The 19,572-nt window shown below is 37.9% G+C and overlaps 1 protein-coding gene and 1 long non-coding RNA gene across 2 annotated transcripts in view; one reads left to right on the top strand and one right to left on the bottom strand.

The window, feature by feature from the left end:
* LOC307163783 overlaps positions 1-19,572 on the bottom strand; it is a 485,677-nt gene that overhangs the window by 329,469 nt on the left and 136,636 nt on the right. The gene's annotated exons all lie outside the window — the stretch shown is intronic.
* On the top strand, positions 12,867-18,558 carry LOC307162994 (protein misato homolog 1-like; the record flags this gene model as incomplete). The annotated part of the gene is made up of 4 exons (XM_079878786.1): positions 12,867-12,871; positions 15,058-15,162; positions 15,261-15,373; positions 18,017-18,558. The coding sequence occupies 4 exons, from the start codon at positions 12,867-12,869 to the stop codon at positions 18,268-18,270; spliced, it is 477 nt and encodes a 158-aa protein (XP_079734912.1). The 3' UTR covers positions 18,271-18,558.

Raw genomic sequence — 19,572 nt, forward strand, 5'->3', positions numbered from 1 at the left:
AGCTGTGTGTCCATGAAGAGTGACCGTTCTGGACAAACCAGTGAAATCAACTGATCTGAGGTACAGCATAAATGTCTGGATGGAGAGATAGAAAGAACTAACTAGATCTTTCTATGTGAGGTTTATCTGTCAAATTAACTATATTAATGCTTGTCTCAATTCTATTATCTATGTTTTATTCTATTACTTATACCAACTCACATTAATTTTACATCTTTAATTTGTGGTAATCTATTATTGTAATATTTTGTTCATGACTCTCTATTAACTCTTTCCCCGCCATTGATGGTAATTTCCAGTTTTACATTGTAACACTTCAAATTAAAGACTAACTGAAACACAAAAAATAAGGGGGAACCACATCCAAGTATATTTGCCAAACAACAGTTCAGAACAAATGCATAACAACAGATCCAAAGAGTCCTTTACTATCAACTTAGTCCATAAAATGTCCACACAGAAACACAAACTGATAATATGGGAATATAGATAATGTGGGTGTAATGGATATAAGGAACCTGTAACCCCTATAATCCAAAATCAGTTCAGTCGCGACCACAGTCTCGTCGCAGCGAATAACTCACTCAGACAAAAATAGTTGAAAAAGTAGAAAAAAGGGGGAAAAAATATAATCCACAAGGATGATCCAAACGAAGAAGAGTTGATGCTGGTGTAAAGTCTGTGGTGAATGCATAGATTTCGTAGCCTGGAAATCTGGAAATATAATGTGAAAACCAGGGCTGCGTTCAGCCCCGACAAAACGTTGCACAACGTTTTTAAAACAGAAACGGTGATGCGTTGAACACACTGTTCTGATGACGCAAGAGTTGCAACTATGGCAGCTGAGAAGGCCATTCTTTGTGTTCTTTGTGAAGAATTTTCTGAGCCTGATGAAGTCGGTATAAATATGTGTTTAATACTACAAAATATGCCTGATGTTACAGTTAGTGCACTTGCCGCCCAGAACAAAAGAGAACATCCCAATCGAGTGAAGGGATTTGTGGAAACTGAAATGGAAGCACACATCTTACCTAATTCTGACTAAAACACATCTATTTAGCCTCACATACTGACTTTATTTGTAGTTCATACTGTTTTAATACCCTGTATTTTCTTTCTCATTTTTAGGAAAAGCACTTAATTACCATTGTTTATTTCTATACCAAATGTCATACACTTGCAATGAAGCTAAAAATATAAACAACTACATCATTATGTTGATATCCTATATTTTTACAATAAAACTTACGACAATTGGTCTACTGGGTGGTTGTAACGTTTTGTCGGGGCTGAACGCAGCCCTGGTTTTCACATTATATTTCCAGATTTCCAGGCTACGAAATCTATGCATTCACCACAGACTTTACACCAGCATCAACTCTTCTTCGTTTGGATCACCCTTGTGGATTATATTTTTCCCCCTTTTTTCTACTTTTTCAACTATTTTTGTCTGAGTGAGTTATTCGCTGCGACGAGACTGTGGTCGCGACTGAACTGATTTTGGATTATAGGGGTTACAGGTTCCTTATATCCATTACACCCACATTATCTATATTCCCATATTATCAGTTTGTGTTTCTGTGTGGACATTTTATGGACTAAGTTGATAGTAAAGGACTCTTTGGATCTGTTGTTATGCATTTGTTCTGAACTGTTGTTTGGCAAATATACTTGGATGTGGTTCCCCCTTATTTTTTGTGTTTCAATTAGTCTTTAATTTGAAGTGTTACAATGTAAAGCTGGAAATTACCATCAATGGCGGGGAAAGAGTTAATAGAGAGTCATGAACAAAATATTACAATAATAGATTACCACAAATTAAAGATGTAAAATTAATGTGAGTTGGTATAAGTAATAGAATAAAACATAGATAATAGAATTGAGACAAGCATTAATATAGTTAATTTGACAGATAAACCTCACATAGAAAGATCTAGTTAGTTCTTTCTATCTCTCCATCCAGACATTTATGCTGTACCTCAGATCAGTTGATTTCACTGGTTTGTCCAGAACGGTCACTCTTCATGGACACACAGCTGGACTCTGAGTTTCATCTCTGACTGCTGAATCGACTTATAATAGAATACAGTTCCTCACGTAATAAAACTTCCTCACGTAATAATCTAGAATACTGTCTAACACTTGATGGCTGCTCTGTTAAGTCTTCGTCGTCGGTTAGGAACCTGGGTGTGCTCTTTGATACCAATCTTTCATTTGAAAGTCACGTGTCTAGTATCTGTAAAACTGCATTTTTCCATCTTAAAAATATATCTAAATTACGCCATATGCTCTCATTGACAAATGCGGAACAATTAGTTAATGCGTTCATGACCTCAAGGCTAGATTATTGTAATGCTCTACTGGGTGGTTGTCCTGCACGCTTAATAAACAAACTACAGCTGGTCCAAAACGCAGCAGCTCGAGTTCTTACCAGAACCAGGAAGTATGACCATATTAGCCCAGTTCTGTCAAAACTGCATTGGCTCCCTATTAAACATCGCATCAATTTTAAAATATTGCTGATTACTTACAAAGCACTGAATGGTTTAGCTCCGCAGTACTTGAGCGAGCTCTAAACGCATTATAGTCCGTCACGTCTATTACGATCTCAAAATTCCGGCCAGTTGATAATACCTAGAATATCAAAATCGACTGCTGGCGGTAGATCCTTTTCCTATTTAGCACCAAAACTCTGGAACAGTCTTCCTACCATTGTCCGGGAAGCAGACACACTCTGTCAGTTCAAAGCCAGATTAAAGACACATCTCTTTGACCTAGCTTTCACATAATACATTATAGACTTCTATAATTTAATGTTAGGCTGCATATAGTAGGTCAGCCGGAACCGGGAACACTTCCCAAAAATCCTGATGTACTCGTTACATCATGAGAAGAATGGCATCTACGCTAATTTTAGTGTCTGTGTTTATCCCGAGGTTTTCCTGCAGCCTGCCGGATCCAGGCCGTATCCAGATCTGACGAAGGACCTTCGCCTGGACCGATGACAACGCAGTGCTGAAGTGCCAACTAGTCTCTCCCTATGGAGGATCCCACTACCACTCTACAGATAAGGCGTTGTCGGGAAAATTCGTCTCGCGGTCCTACCCCAAAGCAACAAATAAAATAAAATTCCTTATCAAAATTTATAAGGAAAGACAAGTATTTTGTTTAGGCTTGGCTTGTAGGGAATTCCAAACCTGCGTATATTCAAACGCACATAACTATAGAACCCATTCTAAATGCGCATGTGAACGCCATCAGCGTTTCTCACAGGTTCGCGTTAAAAGTCTGTGTAGAGAGAATGGTGTCGTCTTAGCGGCCCCTAATTTAATAACAAATGATCATTGCGACGGAAGCAAATCAATTAAAACTAACTTTAGATGGAAATAACTTAACTCTGCTGTAAAGCCGAAACAATCTCTGTTACCTTAAATTATACGCTTATCTCTGTAAAGCTGCTTTGAGACAATCTACATTGTTAAAAGCGCTATATAAATGAAGATGACTTGACTTGACTTGACTTGACAAACATGTCTTCTAAAATCCTCAGTTGTTGCGTATACCGAGATGCATCAAACACATTTGTAAATTACTTTCCTTGAACCCATTGTGCGAGTTCACTTTAATACCGCGTGCTTTATATGCATGTTGCTGCTGATTGGACTGCAGTTCTGACACACCCACCAAACAAGACAAAAACGCATCTCAAACCTCGTTGCACACCGGTGCATGCCGTTTCCAGGAAACATGACGTTCAACCCGGAAACCGTAGCAAAATGTTGCGCACCGTTTTGAACTTGAGCGTGCCCCTGGCTCAGGGTTATTATAGTTTTGCATTTTTCATTAGTTTTTATTTTTATTTAGTTTTGACTTTTTGTTTTCAAATTCAGATTAGTTTTAATTAGTTTTTAAAGTGGGTTTGCTAGTTTAGTTTAGTTTTTATTTTTTGAAAATGCTTAGTTTTAGTTTAGTTTTTATTAGTTTTAGTGTTAGTTTTAGTCTTTTTTTGTAATTTGGGTTATTTGTCAGGGGCAAGATTCAAAAAAGTCAGAAAAAGTATTGTGTAATAATAAAAACATAATACAATTTTAGAAAAAAATTCACACCCCATTGAAATTCCTTTACCTCTTACAAAATCCACACACTGTACCAAAAATCTATACATCTTCTATACAGAATTCACACCCTATACAAATACCACAGCTGTACAATTTTCACACCCTATACTAAATTTACCCTATGGGGAGAGTGGGGTGATTTGTGCCAGGGGGGGAAGTAGTTCCACCCCTTGTTTCTGGAAAACCATAGAAGAAATTGGTCATGTAACCACATAATTTTGAAAAGCAATCACTTTTACTCATCCTCCAAAGAAGAGAGACACATGGCATGAGAGTTAAGCACATTTTAGTGCAAAAAACTGTTTTTTCCCTGTCAAAGTAAAATTTCTATGATTAAGGTTTTTTGATTGTAGTGTCTGAACAATTATAGACAAGTTTGAAAACATTTCACACATGTTTTAGTGCTTTAGTAGGCTACACAATAGCCGTTTCTCAATACCAAGTATGCAAAGTTCGGACTTGAGTCCTTGGTAGTTCGGACTGACAAGTTCGACTCAGGAGAACGAACTCCCGAGGACGGGAGGACGCAAGTCCGATAATTCTGCAAATGGAACAGCGGCGTACTTGATAGCGTCACTCATGCAGCTCGCTCTGGCTACTCCAGTTATCTCTTTAGGCTACAAATAAAACGAAATATGTTATAAACCACCACTTTGCCTCTTTTCATTTTCATTAAAAAAAAAAATCTTTAACATAATGGCCACACAAATGTGGTTCAGGAAACGCAATTGATTATCTTCACTGCATATTTACAACAACACAAAATATAAAGCACAACCCTGACTCTTTTTGTTTTCATTTTAAAAATATGATGAATAAAAAAACATTATAATATTGATCATTAAAACGAATATTTAGCAAAAAGAGACAGGGTTGTGTCATATATGTATATACAGTGAAGAGAATAGGCAACATGCAGACTATAATAAAATATTGTATAGGCTATGTTTTAAATATATAAAATAAAATGACATAACCTTTTTTGTTAAATGTCAGTTTTAATGATCAATAATAGCCATTCTAAAAGTATAAGTAGCCTAAAAGGTATAAGAAGCTATACAACAATAAAAAGCCAACGATTCAGTCAAACATAAGTCAGCTCTCGCTAAAACGTTAAATTTAAATAGACTAACGTTAAATAAAGCTATGAAACTTCACTTTGCTCTCAGCTAAAACGTTTTGCCAGGGAACAAATTATACATTAATGAGACAAATAAAATAAATAAATCGCCTGTTGGATATACACAAGACGATTTATATCTCATGTTAGTTAAACCACTAGACTAGACATCCGAGCCACCGGCAAGTCAGCAGCACTAGCCGAGAGAGGCTGTTCTCGGCGGGGTACGAGCGCCGAGCGTCCGATTGCCTGGTTCTCAAAACTCCGAAAACGTCAGATCAAATTTTCAATAAGGCGCTATCTTTATAAATAAACCAAAGATTTGAGCTTTTAACAACTACATTCTCGCCTGAAATACTCTTAAAACTACATTTTGTGACACAATTATAGCAGTATTTTTAAATTACGCGGGGTTTCTCCTCTGCTATTGACGCTTGCTGGTTGGTGTGAGATGCATTCTGGGATACCTGGCTGTCTGAAGTCCGCACAAGTCACCTCTCGATGCATCCTCGGTAAAAGGGGCGGATCAAGAACACATCCGGGGATTTGAACTGGACTTGGCTAGATGTGAACTTTGAATTGGAACAGTACTAGGGCAGCGACTGATGACGTTTCACAAGTCCACAAGAACACAAGTACAGACAAGTTCGCATATTTAGAAACGGCTAATGAGTCTATACAGTTAGCATGATGTTAGCTCTTAACTGCTGGATCATGCTAGTTTTTCAAACTTGTGGGTCTGGGGTGATTTGTGCCAAAGGGCCTGGGTTAAGTTGTGCCAGATCCAGACCACCTAGACCTACATACTCACAGGGGATAATCTTGAGAAGTGAGGAGATGGGCATGCCTCATCATTGTTTGACTTAGGCCTGCCTGCTATTTGTTTAATTTAGCTAACACTGATTTCAGTTTTGAGTTTGCACTATGTTATTAAACAGAAGTTTTATTCCGTTTTTAAGTGGCCTATGTCACAATAGTATGTTTAGAAATTAGCCTAGTCACTTTATTCTTATATGTTACATAATTGACAGACAGCGCTATGTCAACAGGCATCTATTGCCAAAGCCTTTTTGCCTGAAATGATTCACAAATATCATATATTGTGTTGCTATGGTGCTCTAAATGGTTGCTAGGGCGTAGCTTGATAGCTTCACAATGATCCTGAGAGACTGATTGGTCGTCTGAGTAAAATGAGCCCGCCCCCTTGTCTCTATGACACTGTGATCCAGAGTTATGTTCAATACAAAATCCCTATGCAATTGACCATAGTAGGAAAAACGCATGCTATGGTATTCCAGGGTGACAATATCTAAATAAACCTTAAATGAGTAATTTTGTATTGAATTTGTCTTGCTTTCATATAGCATTACAGTTCATAACATTAAAATGTTCTGCTTTACTTCAGAAATCACTGGCACAATTTACCCCAATGTATTCCCCTAAAGGCACAACTTCCCCCGCACCAGGGGCAAGTTGTGCCATGAGACCACTTTTTCCCCAAAAGCTATATTTCTGAAACAATTTATTTCAGATCCAAAGTTATTGTTCTCAGGGATGCACCACATCCTGAAATATATGCACATCGTTAAGTTGAAGGAATTACTGCCATGGCCTCACTTTAAAGTCACTTTGAGTAAAAACTGGCACAACTCACCCCACTTTCCCTACAGTCAATAGCCTACTCATCTGGATTGAAGCAGCAAACATTAAGTGTAAAAGTAAAAAAATGACATAACATTATTTAATATTTGAATCAAAGCTTATATAGTGTTTTGACATCGACAACCACAACCAAAAAGTGCATTTTACCTCAAACTTGCGACTAGTTAACTTTCTAAAGAAGGCGCAATCGCTTCTCAGGTCGACATTAACACACTGACAAAATTATATTCAGAATTTAAAATATTTTGATACCACTTTTTAATGTGTGATTGTGTAAAGGTGTTCACGAGATAGAGATACTAACCTTAAGCGAACTTGCTTTCAACGTCGAACGAACACTCGTTCTCATGGAGACGCGGTGTGCACGGAGGGGAGGGGCTGTGTGTCAAGTCAAGTCAAGTCAAGTTTATTTATATAGCGCTTTTCACAACATAGGTTGTATCAAAGCAGCTTCACAGTAATAAATTAAAACAATACATCAATGTTTGTTTCTAATGGAACGTCCATGTTTGGTAATGCTGATCAATAGTATCGTTGATTGATTAGTTAAATTAAATATCCAAATATCCCCAACTGAGCAAGCCAAAGGCAACAGTGGCAAGGAACCGAAAAACTCCATCAGGTGACCTAATGGAGAAAAAAAAAACCTTGGGAGAACCCGGGCTCAGTCGGGGGCCAGTTCTCCTCTGGCGTTTATGAACTAGAGACCGGATTTAACTGTAAGATTAAAAGTATTATATGAATGCCTGGCTGAAGAGATGCGTCTTTAATCTAGTTTTAAACTGGGAGAGCGAGTCTGAGCAACGAACAGTATCCGGAAGACTATTCCAGAGTTTTGGAGCTAAATGTGAAAATGCTCTCCCTCCTTTGGTGGATCTGGATATCCAAGGTATGACCAAAAGCCTCGAATTTAGTGACCTTAAAGAGCGCGATGGATTATAGGGCGATAGAAGATCGGTTAAATAGACTGGAGCTAAGCCGTTTAGGGCTTTATAAGTCAGTAGCAATACCTTGTAATTAATACGGGACTTTATAGGTAACCAATGTAGTGATGATAAAATTGGTGTTATATGATCATATTTTCTTGATCTAGTTAGAACTCTAGCGGCAGCATTTTGGACTAACTGTAGCTTGTTTATTGAGGATGCAGGACAACCAGCTAATAAAGCATTACAGTAATCTAGTCTCGAGGTCATGAATGCATGAACTAACTTTTCTGCGTCAGAAACTGATAGCATATTACGTAGCTTAGCAATGTTTCTAAGGTGGAAAAAGGCTGTTTTTGTTACATATGAAATATGATTTTCAAAAGACAGGTTGCAGTCAAGTATAACACCCAGGTCTTTTACTGTAGAGGATGAAGTAACAGGACATCCTACTATGTTAAAGTTGTATTGTGAGAGGTTTTGTGGGTGGTTTTTTGAACCGATAAGTATTACCTCTGTCTTATCTGGATTTAATAAAAGAAAATTGCGCGTCATCCAATCTTTTATATCTTTAACACACTCTGTCAATTTGGATAATTTAGCGTTTTCATCTGGCCGTGATGAAATATATATTTGAGTGTCATCAGCATAACAATGGAAACTAATTCCATGTTTCCTTATAATATTTCCAAGTGGCAGCATATATATTGAGAATAATAGAGGGCCTAACACAGATCCCTGCGGCACTCCATAGTTTACTGGAGTTATGATCGATTTTTCTCCATTTAAATAAACAAAATGGTAGCGGTCAGATAAATACGATCTAAACCAGCTTAATGCTTGTCCTTGAACACCAGTATAATTTTGTAGTCGATCTAAGAGTATTGTATGATCTATAGTATCAAACGCAGCACTAAGATCAAGTAAAACTAGTATTGAGATATAGCCTTGGTCAGAAGCTAAAAGTAAATCATTTGTGATTTTAACGAGCGCAGTTTCAGTGCTATGATGCGGCCTGAACCCAGACTGAAACTTTTCATAGGTGTCATTTTCTTGCAAGAAGGAGCCCAGTTGAGCGGACACAACTTTTTCTAGTATTTTAGACATAAAAGGTAGATTTGAAATGGGTCTATAATTTGCTAGATTATGTGGATCTAATTGTGGTTTCTTAATGAGAGGTTTTATAACTGCCAGTTTAAATGTTCTTGGAACATAACCTAATGATAAAGACGAGTTAATAATATTGAGGAGAGGCTCTTCCACTACAGGTAACACTTCTTTCAATAGTTTAGTTGGTATAGGATCTAGTAAACATGTTGTTGTTTTAGATGAAGTGATAAGTTTATTTAACTCTTTTTGTTCTATAGTTGTAAAGCACTGTAATTGTTCTTGCGGGGTGATAATTGAGGCTGAATTATAAGGCGCGATTGAGGATTGAACGTTTACAATTGTGGTTCTGATGTTTTCTATTTTCTCAGTGAAGAACTTCATGAAATCATTACTACTAAACTCTAACGGAATATTTTGTTCAGGAGACATCTGTTTATTTGTTAGTCTAGCCACGGTGTTAAATAAGAACCTAGGATTGTTATGGTTGTTTTCTATTAGTTTGCGGAGATGCTCAGCTCTGGCCTCTTTTAGGGCCTTTTTATAACGTGACATACTATCTTTCCACGCGATTCTAAAGACCTCTAAGTTAGTTTTTTTCCATTTACGCTCTAAATTACGGGTTTCTCTCTTTAGAACATGCGTAGTATTATTGTACCATGGTGCTTTACTTTTCTCTCTGACCTTTTTTAGTCTAATGGGTGCAACAATATCCAATTTTCCAGAGAGAATGGTGCTCATAATGCTAGTTAATTCCTCAAGTTCATCTGTTTGTTTGGGTTCAGGCAGCAGCTGAGACAGATCAGATAAGCTATTTGAAAAATTATCTATGGTGGATGGAAGGATTGTTCTACCTAATCGATAACGTGGCGCAGCATGATATATTACAGGGGTACGTAATATGCAAGTTACCATGTAATGGTCAGTGACATCGTCACTTTGTGGAATGATATCTATATCGGTTGGATCGGTTCCATGTGATATAATTAAATCGAGTGTATGATTAAAATGATGAGTTGGTCCGGTAACGTTTTGCTTGACCCCAAAGGAGTTTAATAAATCTGTAAACGCAGCCCCTAGCGCATCATTTGAATTATCTATGTGGATATTAAAGTCTCCAACAATTAATGCTTTATCGAAATTAACTAATAGGTTTGAGAGAAAATCTGCAAACTCTTTTAGGAAATCAGCGTAAGGCCCAGGCGGTCTATATACGGTAGCCAAGGCTAGAGATAATAGGGATGTTTTTCTAACATCTAAGAGCGTAACATTTAGTACAAGTACTTCAAACGAAATAAACTTATAGCCCGTTTTCTGAGTAACATTGAGAATATCTCTATAGATTGTTGCAACACCGCCGCCACGACCAATCAGACGGGGTTCGTGCTTATAGGAGTATCCTGATGGAGTAGACTCATTTAGACCGAAATAATCATTTGGTTTAAGCCAGGTTTCAGTAAGGCAAAGTACATCGAAGCTATTATCTGTGACTATTTCATTTACAATAACTGCCTTAGGTGTGAGTGATCTAATGTTTAGAAGACCTAGCTTTAGAAATTGTTTTTGATTACTAATAGCAACATTCTCTGGTTTAATAACAATTAGATTTTTTCTAGATCCTGCAGTAGATTTATTATTTGATCTCACTAAACGAGGAATAGACACAGTTTCTATGCAATGTTCAACACTATTTATATCAGTTAAATTGGTGCAGCAGAGACTATGATTTGGACTTTTGGTTACTAGTCAAAAGGTATTTAACATTTTGGAGATGTTATCTGACAGAAGATCCGATCCGAATCTGCTTGGGTGTAAGCCATCAGCACGGTAAAGCCTAGGACGCTCCCAAAACAGATTCCAATTATTTACAAAGAGCAGTTTCTGCTCACTGCACCATGACATTAACCATTCATTTAGCGCGAATAATCTACTAAACTTTTCATGACCTAGTCGGTACGTGGGAAGCGGTCCTGACACAATGATCGTTATATCAGGCGATGTGCTGCGTACCGTATCGATCAGATTCCTGAAGTCTTTCTTCAGAACCTCCGTCTGGCGCAGCCTGATGTCGTTCACTCCTGCGTGCAAGACCACAGTTCCGACGCGCTCGTTCAGAATCTCGGGAACGCGAGCGGCGATTTCAGAAACACGAGCACCAGGAAAGCAGTGACTATGCACCTTACTTTTATTTAACGTAGCGTGTACGTGTCGAACGATGGAATCGCCGATGATCACAGCATCGCGTTCTGTTTCGCGAAGAGGGGAGAAGCGGTTTTGTGTGGATATCTCGAAAACCGGGAGGGTCGGGGACAGTTTTCTTGGTCTAGACCTGACTCGCGTCTTCCGCTGCGGAAATATCCAGGCTTCGTGGTGGCATGTTGGAGCCGGAGTGAACGAGACCATGGCTGATCGCGACCTCGGCGCGCGGGACCGATGCTGAGTAACGCACGGAGTAGACGAGGTCGGAGTCAGCGGGTTAGTAACGTTAATCACTGATTTGTGTGCATCGGCGCGTGATGTTTCAAGAGCCAAACGCCGGTCTATCAGCTCGGCTTGTCTCACTAAAAGGTCGTGGATCTGTTTCTCAACAGCTTCCAGCTCGGACTGCACCGCGTGCAGCTCAAATGTGTCTTCACCTGCACCAAAAGGTAGACTACTTACATCTGATATATTCGCCATTTTAACAGATGGACAGTACGTTAAGTTAGCAACGACGCTACCAGTGATGCTATCAATATTAATACTAATTTATGGCTTAAGTCTTGGATATAATCCGTCTTTTTAGTGGTACGGGTGTAGAGTAGACGCACGATAGGCGAAAAAATGTTTGTTTGTAAATGAATGCGGAGAAGACGCGTTCAGCCGTGATCCACGGACGTAACCTATAAGAGTATCCAGCGTTGGATCACTAGGCTTGAGACGCGTCTGCTCAACAGTCCGCGTTGTAACTATGAGGTGAGGAAAAGTAGAAAATGTTCGTTGTAAGTGAGTTTAAAGAGAAATCAAGAATTATAAATCAATCGATGGAGCTCCAAAGACAACAACGCGTTCAGACGCGACGCATGTGTGTGTGTGTGTGTGTGTGTGCGCGCGCGCATGTGAGAGACGCATGAGTGACAGAGAGACGGAGGGAGAGCAGGGAAGGGAAATGCAGCTGAACGAATACGCTGCGTGTTTTAAATAGCGTTAAAAAATGAAAGACCTTGACAAAGACGAAAACTAAGGACATTTACTCTATAATTTTATTTTATAATAGTTAGTTTTGCCAAACACACATTACAGTTTTAGTTAGTTATCGTTTTTTTGTAATGCCTCGTTTTTATTTTTATTTCAGTTAACGACAATGTTTTTCCCACCTAGTTTTCGTTTTTTCGTTAGTTTTCGTTAACGATTATAACCTTGCCCTGGCTATAATAGGGCGAGTTAAACAAGATAATGAGACACAGGTGGATGCAATCAGTGATGATGAGTCCAGGCAGAGAGTTATGGGAAATGTAGTTTGTGAGGGAATGACAATAGTCTGTTGTGGAGTGCCCTCTGGTGGCTCTCAAGGGCACTCCAGCTGTTGACCATTACAAGTCTCACCTGATCTTTTCTCTTCCCCGTTCTTATCATTCTGTAAGTTACACACACATGTGTGTGTGATGATCACTGTGGGTTTGTGTCTGTTGATTCTGTTGAATGTGATTGTGTCTGTAGAGGATCTTTATTCTCCATCAGCTGATCCAGAGAAGGTCAGACTAAAGTCTAAAACCTGTAACTAAAACACAGACAGTCAAATGTGTGCGACATTATTGCATTATCATACTCTATTAAATAAGTTCTCAAAGAATGAAGGGGAAAAAATTAGAGAAACTACAACCCCAGACATATGATAACACTGGACGTAACATTAACACTAAAATATTGTGAGTGAATTTACTCACAGTCACAATGAGGTAATAAAAAAGACTTATCCTAAACACGTAATACATAACAATACGACTGTAAAGTTCAACAGGCATTGTGCTGCTTCTAAATTATATATAATAGCACAAAAAGTAACAAAACCACAATTTTACCAAATTCCATTTCAAAATACATCATTAAAACTAGTTCCTTTAAAAATGTATAGTGTTTTTTTCCTCAATACACATTGTTTTAATCAGGTACTCAAACACGTTGCAGGAGATGCAGCGGCACAATGGCGCCCTCTTCTGTGTGGAGCCGTTGTGCCAAAATCATTCTTTAAAAATGTTCTTTTATTAAAACATTATAAATAGTCTAAAGCTTATTGTTAAGAAAAAAAAGCTTTTATGCTTTTTAAAACGAGCTCAAAATTTTATTTGATTAATTCAAGTGATGTGACAAGGCAACAATGCTAAACAACATGTATAACAATGTTGGCTGAGAGGGCAAAATGCTCCACCAAGCACAAACTTGTTATTTCTATCTAGGAGAGCATTAATGCATGGACGGCCACGAGCTGAAGCCCAGGGGGTAATACCAGCTGCTCAAAAATAATATCTTTAATGCAGCTAGTATACCTATTATGCTTTTCACTTTTTCAACTCTCTTTAGTGTGTAATGCTGTTTGAGCATAAACAGATCTGCAAGGTTACAGAGCTCAAAGTTCAAAGCTTGTTTGGTGTGCATTATTTTTCTAATAATTCAACGGCCTGTCGTCAATTATTCCTTACATATATATGTTACAATGTTATATTTAGCTGTAGTTCGTTTGTTTAACCTCCAAATATCCTGGTGTTAAGAAGCAACACTTAGTTTTAAAGTAACATTAAAACATTATTCCTTAATAAATGTAATTAGTTATTAATACATTATTACATCTTATTGAAATACTGTAAAGTCAAGCACCAGAAAACTGTCCAGAATTATTATTATTTCAAACATTGTGATAAAATGGAAGAAGCGAATTCAGATCTTTTCTTCTGCATTGTGAAGTACATTCAAGTGTAGCGGATTATCAAAAATGAAAAATATGTTGGGCGGGACTTGTTCTGTGCATCAGTCATTGATTGGGTGTTGAGATGTGGGCGTGGCACTCATAAGAAAGGGGCGGGGTTTAAGTGATTGAGTATGACATTTTGATTAAACATTATTGGGTCAAAAAAATGTAATATATCCATGGACAAATTGTTCACAATAAAATCAATAACATGCATTTAGACATTTTTATTTCATGCCAACTTAAAAAACAGCAATTATATTCATTCATGTTTATGTAATTTCATTTAAATTCTGCTTCTTGAAATTCAGATTTTGCTCCAGTTTTGTTACCTTTAAAATTTAGGAGTTGAATTGTAATTAAAAATGCAATTTAATTCATTTTAAAATGCTGTACCCACCAAATGAAACGATTAATATTTCTGTTAATCTGAAATAAGGCTGAAATAAAATTAAAATATTTGATGAAAAACTAGACTAAAATTACAAATGTTGCCTTGGAAACCAAGTAAAATAAGTTAAAGTATTAATTGGAAATTAATAAAAACTAAAACTGAACTGAAAATAAATTAATCTAAATAGTAATATTAATTTTAAAAAAATCTAAAACTAATAAAAAATGACAGAAGCATATCATATGACTTTTTACAATTTTAAATGAAAACTGAAAATATAAAGATAAAAGCTAATTCAAAATATCAATAAAAACTATAATGGTATATAAATAATATAAACTATACAATAAGATTTCATTAGTTAATATGAACAATGAATGAACAATAATTCCACAGCATTTATTAATCTTAATGCAAATTTCTACATTTGCTAATACATTTTTAAAATCCAAATTTAACATTGGTTAATGCACTGCGAACAAACTTTTAACAATTAGATTTTTACTAACTAACTTTAACAAAGATGAATACAAATATTGCACATTGTTAGTTCATGTTAACTAATGTTTACAGATTAGACCTTATTGTAAAGTGTTACCAATAATACTTCAATAACTCTTTGAATATTAGGTGCCGATAGAAGACTAGGAAAGAGGTAGTATTGTATATCAATGTAAAATACTGAGAATTTGTTTTTCTTTTTTTTCTGTGTTACATGGAAATGTCTATGTATGTGTTTAGTTCAAATGTAAAACATGTGATGCTGTAAGTGTTGTTGTCCTCAGTCCTGTTCTCCCTGGCGTGGAGCCGCCCAGTCCTCTGCACTACGAGCGCTCTGGAGAAGACGTGCTGGCGGTGTACGTCAGGTCACGTTACCCATCATCCTCTCTGTGAGTGACCGACACACACTAACCGTACGGCTCTGAGCGGCTGTCTTTGGTCTGAGTCTGATGTGTGTGTGTGTGTGTGTGTGTGTGTGTGTCTGCAGGGCGGTGCAGCTGCTGTCCAGTCCCAGTAAACTCACCCCTCCGTTCCCACAGATCTTCAGTCCGGCTCTGGGTCCGCAGGGTTTCCTCCAGAACCGGTCTGATCCTGCTGACAGTGAGTGCCGCTCTAGAATCATCAGCTCATCTGGAAACTGCTTGATGTTGTTTCAGGCTCTACTAGAACAGGTTTTCCTGCTTGAATGTTGATTATTCTCCTCATATTCTCCATTGTTGCGGCTCCTCTCTTCCCAGTCTGTCAGTAATGCTCTGTTTACTTCCTGTCTCTATGAAGCCCCTCCTTCTGAAAAGCACAATGTGCTCTGATTGGTCGGCTGGAGCAGTGTGTTGTGATTGGTTGAGCGCTTTGAAATGTCCCGCCCCTTACCATAACCACCAGTTTCAACCAAGCGGCAAACTTTCTGTCTCTCTCTTGACTCTCTTAAACTGCAGTTCATGGACTGGCCACTAGAGGCCGACTGCAGAAGAGACTCAGTACCGCATGTTAAAATGCCCAACTTTACAGCAGAGAAAAACATGTTTACAGTCTGGTGCAAAAACTGGTTCTGGTCTATATTGCTAATAATTAAGGGCGTGGCCACTTGAATGACAGGTGGATTGCTGCTGATGTCACTGCTAGCCGTTTGTCTGCTGTGTGTTAGCGTCACGTCACCTCAGCTAATCCGCATCGCTGCACATTTTCGTTTATCCGGGAGTGACGCTGACAAGATGGCGACGGCCGGCTCCGCCCACTTTGGGCTTCAAAAACGCTCTTCAGAAACACTACAGGTGATGTCACACACGTAACTACGTCCATATTATATACAGTCATAGGCGTAATTTGCGGGTGGGACGGGTGGGACATGTCCCCACCACTTTTTGCTAAGGTCAATATTGTCCCCACCACTTTTGAAACATCTCACGGCACGAATGTACCAATACAAATAAATAAAACATCTCCAGTTAACTAGCAGAGCATTAATTTAGTTCGTTTGTAAGAGGCGATCTAGCGCTGAAATGTGTTGTTTTTGAAATCAAGTGATCAAAGTGCTCGTTGCCGCTGCGATCAGTGGCGCGGATACTGTGTTCTCTTGTGGCTCGCGCACAGTCAGTCTTCACTCGGACGCGTGCTTCAATCCGTTGTGGAGACTCTCTATTCGTTCCGGTGAAATTACAAAACAAAATGCATACAAACGTATGCTTGCCTGATATACAACCACTGATAAACATAATCGGTTTTAATGAGAAAAAAAAAAAAAACTATACGAGTGTGGATTAGAACCCACAACCTCTGACACGCTTGGCAAAAGTTCTACCACTGGACCATTTCAATACACATACTTATAATGGATTTACCCACACCAAAATATATCAAACCTCATTAAACGACAAATTAAACCCATGCACTATTTCAATCGATTGCTGGACATCGTAATGTTATTGTACATACATCGATTTATGATTTAGCATTCATAAATCCCCCCCCCCCACCCCCACCCCACCCCACCCAGTTTTTAAAAAAAAAAACCCGTCCCACCCACTTTTTAAAACAAAGTTACGCCACTGTATACAGTCTATGGTATACAGACACTACTAACTAACTCAACCAGGCCCCGCCCCTTTATTCTGCGCATGAATTATTATAATGAGGAATATTGTGACGTGTTCGTTCCCGGAAGAAACTCAAGACTACAATGGAGGCGTTTCAGGAGTTCAGAAACACTGACTCTGATATAGAGAAGAACTGGAGCTTCTTCATCATCAAACATCAACATCACACTAAACATGGGAAAAAGTATAATAGATCTCCTTTAATAAAAAAGACAATACATGAGATATGAAACAGAAGTGTGAGACTTTAGATGCATTATGGATGTTAGAGAAATGAATATTGCACGTTTACAGTGTTTCGAGTGTCTGCCACTGTCGCCCCTGGCTTGATCAGTTCAGTTTTATAAGAACTTCAGTAATATTATGTATTTGACTGCATTGACACTATCAGATGAGGATAAAACATGAAATGAGCTGAGCTTAATAATTACACTACTGTCTTCTGATTAACATATTCAATATTGATAAACTTTACACAGTTATTGTTCTTAAAGGGATAGTTCACCCAAATATGAAAATGATCCCATGATTTACTCTCCCTCAACTCATCCTAGGTGTGTATGACATTCTTCTCTCAGACGAACACAATCAGAGTTATATTAATAAATGTCCTGGCTCTTCTCAGATTTATAATAACAGTGAATGGTGCCTGAGATTTCGAAGAAATGCATCCATCATCATCATCATCATAACAGTAATCCATACGACTCCAGGGGTTCATAAAGGCCTTCTGAAGCCAAGAATAATATCCATATTTATAACTTTATTAACTATAATCACTGGCTGCCGGTAACGGGCGTACGCGAGTCTAGTTCCGGTGGAAGAGTGACCTCTGATCAGGTCAGTGACCTCGGGTCAGAGGTCACTCGTCACACGTTGGAAATCTCAGGCACCATTCACTCCCATTATAAAGCTGGGAAGAACCAGGATATTTTTTTTAATATAACTCTGATTGTGTTCGTCTGAGAGAAGAATGTTATATACACCAATGAGGACTAAATCATAGGCTAGTTTTCATTTTTGGGTGAACTATCCCTTTAAGGTCTTGGTCTCTCTCTCTCTCTCTCTCTCTCTCTCTCTCTCTCTCTCTCTCTCTCTCTCTCCGTCCCTGATTAATTCCAGTTCTTGTCTTCCTCCGTGTCTCTCCCAGCTCCCCCTCGGCGGGTCTCCAGTCTCCCGGTGCTGACGAGTCTTCAGTCGGGTCCTGCCGTGGGCCTCCAGCTGTCTGAGCTGCAGAAAGCTTGTTCTGCGCTGGACCTGCGCCGCGTGACCCCGAGCTTTCTCTCGCACGGGCCCGAGTTCAGCGAGCTCACCGAGTCCCTGGAGCAGCTCCGCACCCTCGCGCTCTGCTACCGCCAGGACCGCTCCCGTTCTTCATCCGACGAGGAAGACGAGGATGACTGAGGCTCTTCGTCAGCCCTGATCATCAGTCGCTCCGCTGCGTTCCCTCGGGGAATCATGGAATATGAGCTCAATAACCCTTCAAAACAGCACGAACATTTAGAAGACAGACAGAAGAACTGTGAGATTAATAAACCTCATCGAACCTGCTTTTCTAGAGCTCAACTGTGTAAAAGTCCCAATTAAATATTTTTATTTCATATAAATTGTTGCTTAATTATGAAATATGCCTGTTATTATACCCTTCTAGAAAGTTAACGGTTATTATTCAGAATGGCACCTTCATCAAAAACTTGTTTAATAAAACCACTTTATTTTGGTTGACTGTAATGTTTTTGCTGTGTGATTGATTATGAAGGAAAAATACACTTGAGACTCGTTTATATTGTTCTTCATTTGATTTCGAATAGGCTTTATGTCAAACATCACATGCACAAACAGAACAGAACAGGTCTCGTCGCATCCGCTTGTTGGAGAAAGTGTTTGACCTGATGCTGATATCTTTGGACTGTAAACATCATCAGCTAACCTAGCTAGTTATTTGTATTGTGCGGTTTTATTGCATTTTAATATGCAAATGTTAGTTAGAAGAAGATATATACAGTATATATATATATATATATATATATATATATATATATATATATATATATATATATACACACAGTACAGGTCAAAAGTTTGGAAACATTACGTTTTTTTATATTTTTGAAAGAAGTCTCTAATGCTTATCAAGCCTGCATTTATTTGATCAAAAATACAGAAAAAAATGTAATATTGTGATATATTATTACAATTTAAAATAATTGGTTTTCAATTTATTATACTTTAAATTGTCATTTATTTCTGTGATGAAAAGCTGAATTTTCAGCATCATTACTCCAGTCTTCAGTGTCACATGTGACATCCAGTCTATCACATGATCCTTTAGAAATCATTCTAATATTCTGATTTATTATGAGTGTTGGAAACAGTTCTGCTGCCTAATATATTTGATGAATAAAAGGTTAAAAAGAACTGCATTTATTCAAAATATAAATATTTTCTAATAATATAAATCTTCTTTACTATCACTTTTTATCAATTTAACACATCCTTGCTGAATAAAAGTATTGATTAATTTCAAAAAAAGAAAGAAAAAAAAATGATTGACCAGTAGTGTATATTGTTGTTACAAAAGATTTCTATTTTTAAAACATTTGTGTCTTTTTTTTAGTTTTATTTTTTTACTTTTTATTCATCAAAGTATCCTAAAAAAGTATCACAGGTTATGAAAAAATATTAAGCAGCAGAACTGTTTCCAAC

The sequence above is a fragment of the Squalius cephalus genome (genome assembly GCF_949319135.1).
Source record: "Squalius cephalus genome assembly, chromosome: 8".
Classification (NCBI taxonomy): Eukaryota; Metazoa; Chordata; class Actinopteri; order Cypriniformes; family Leuciscidae; genus Squalius; species Squalius cephalus.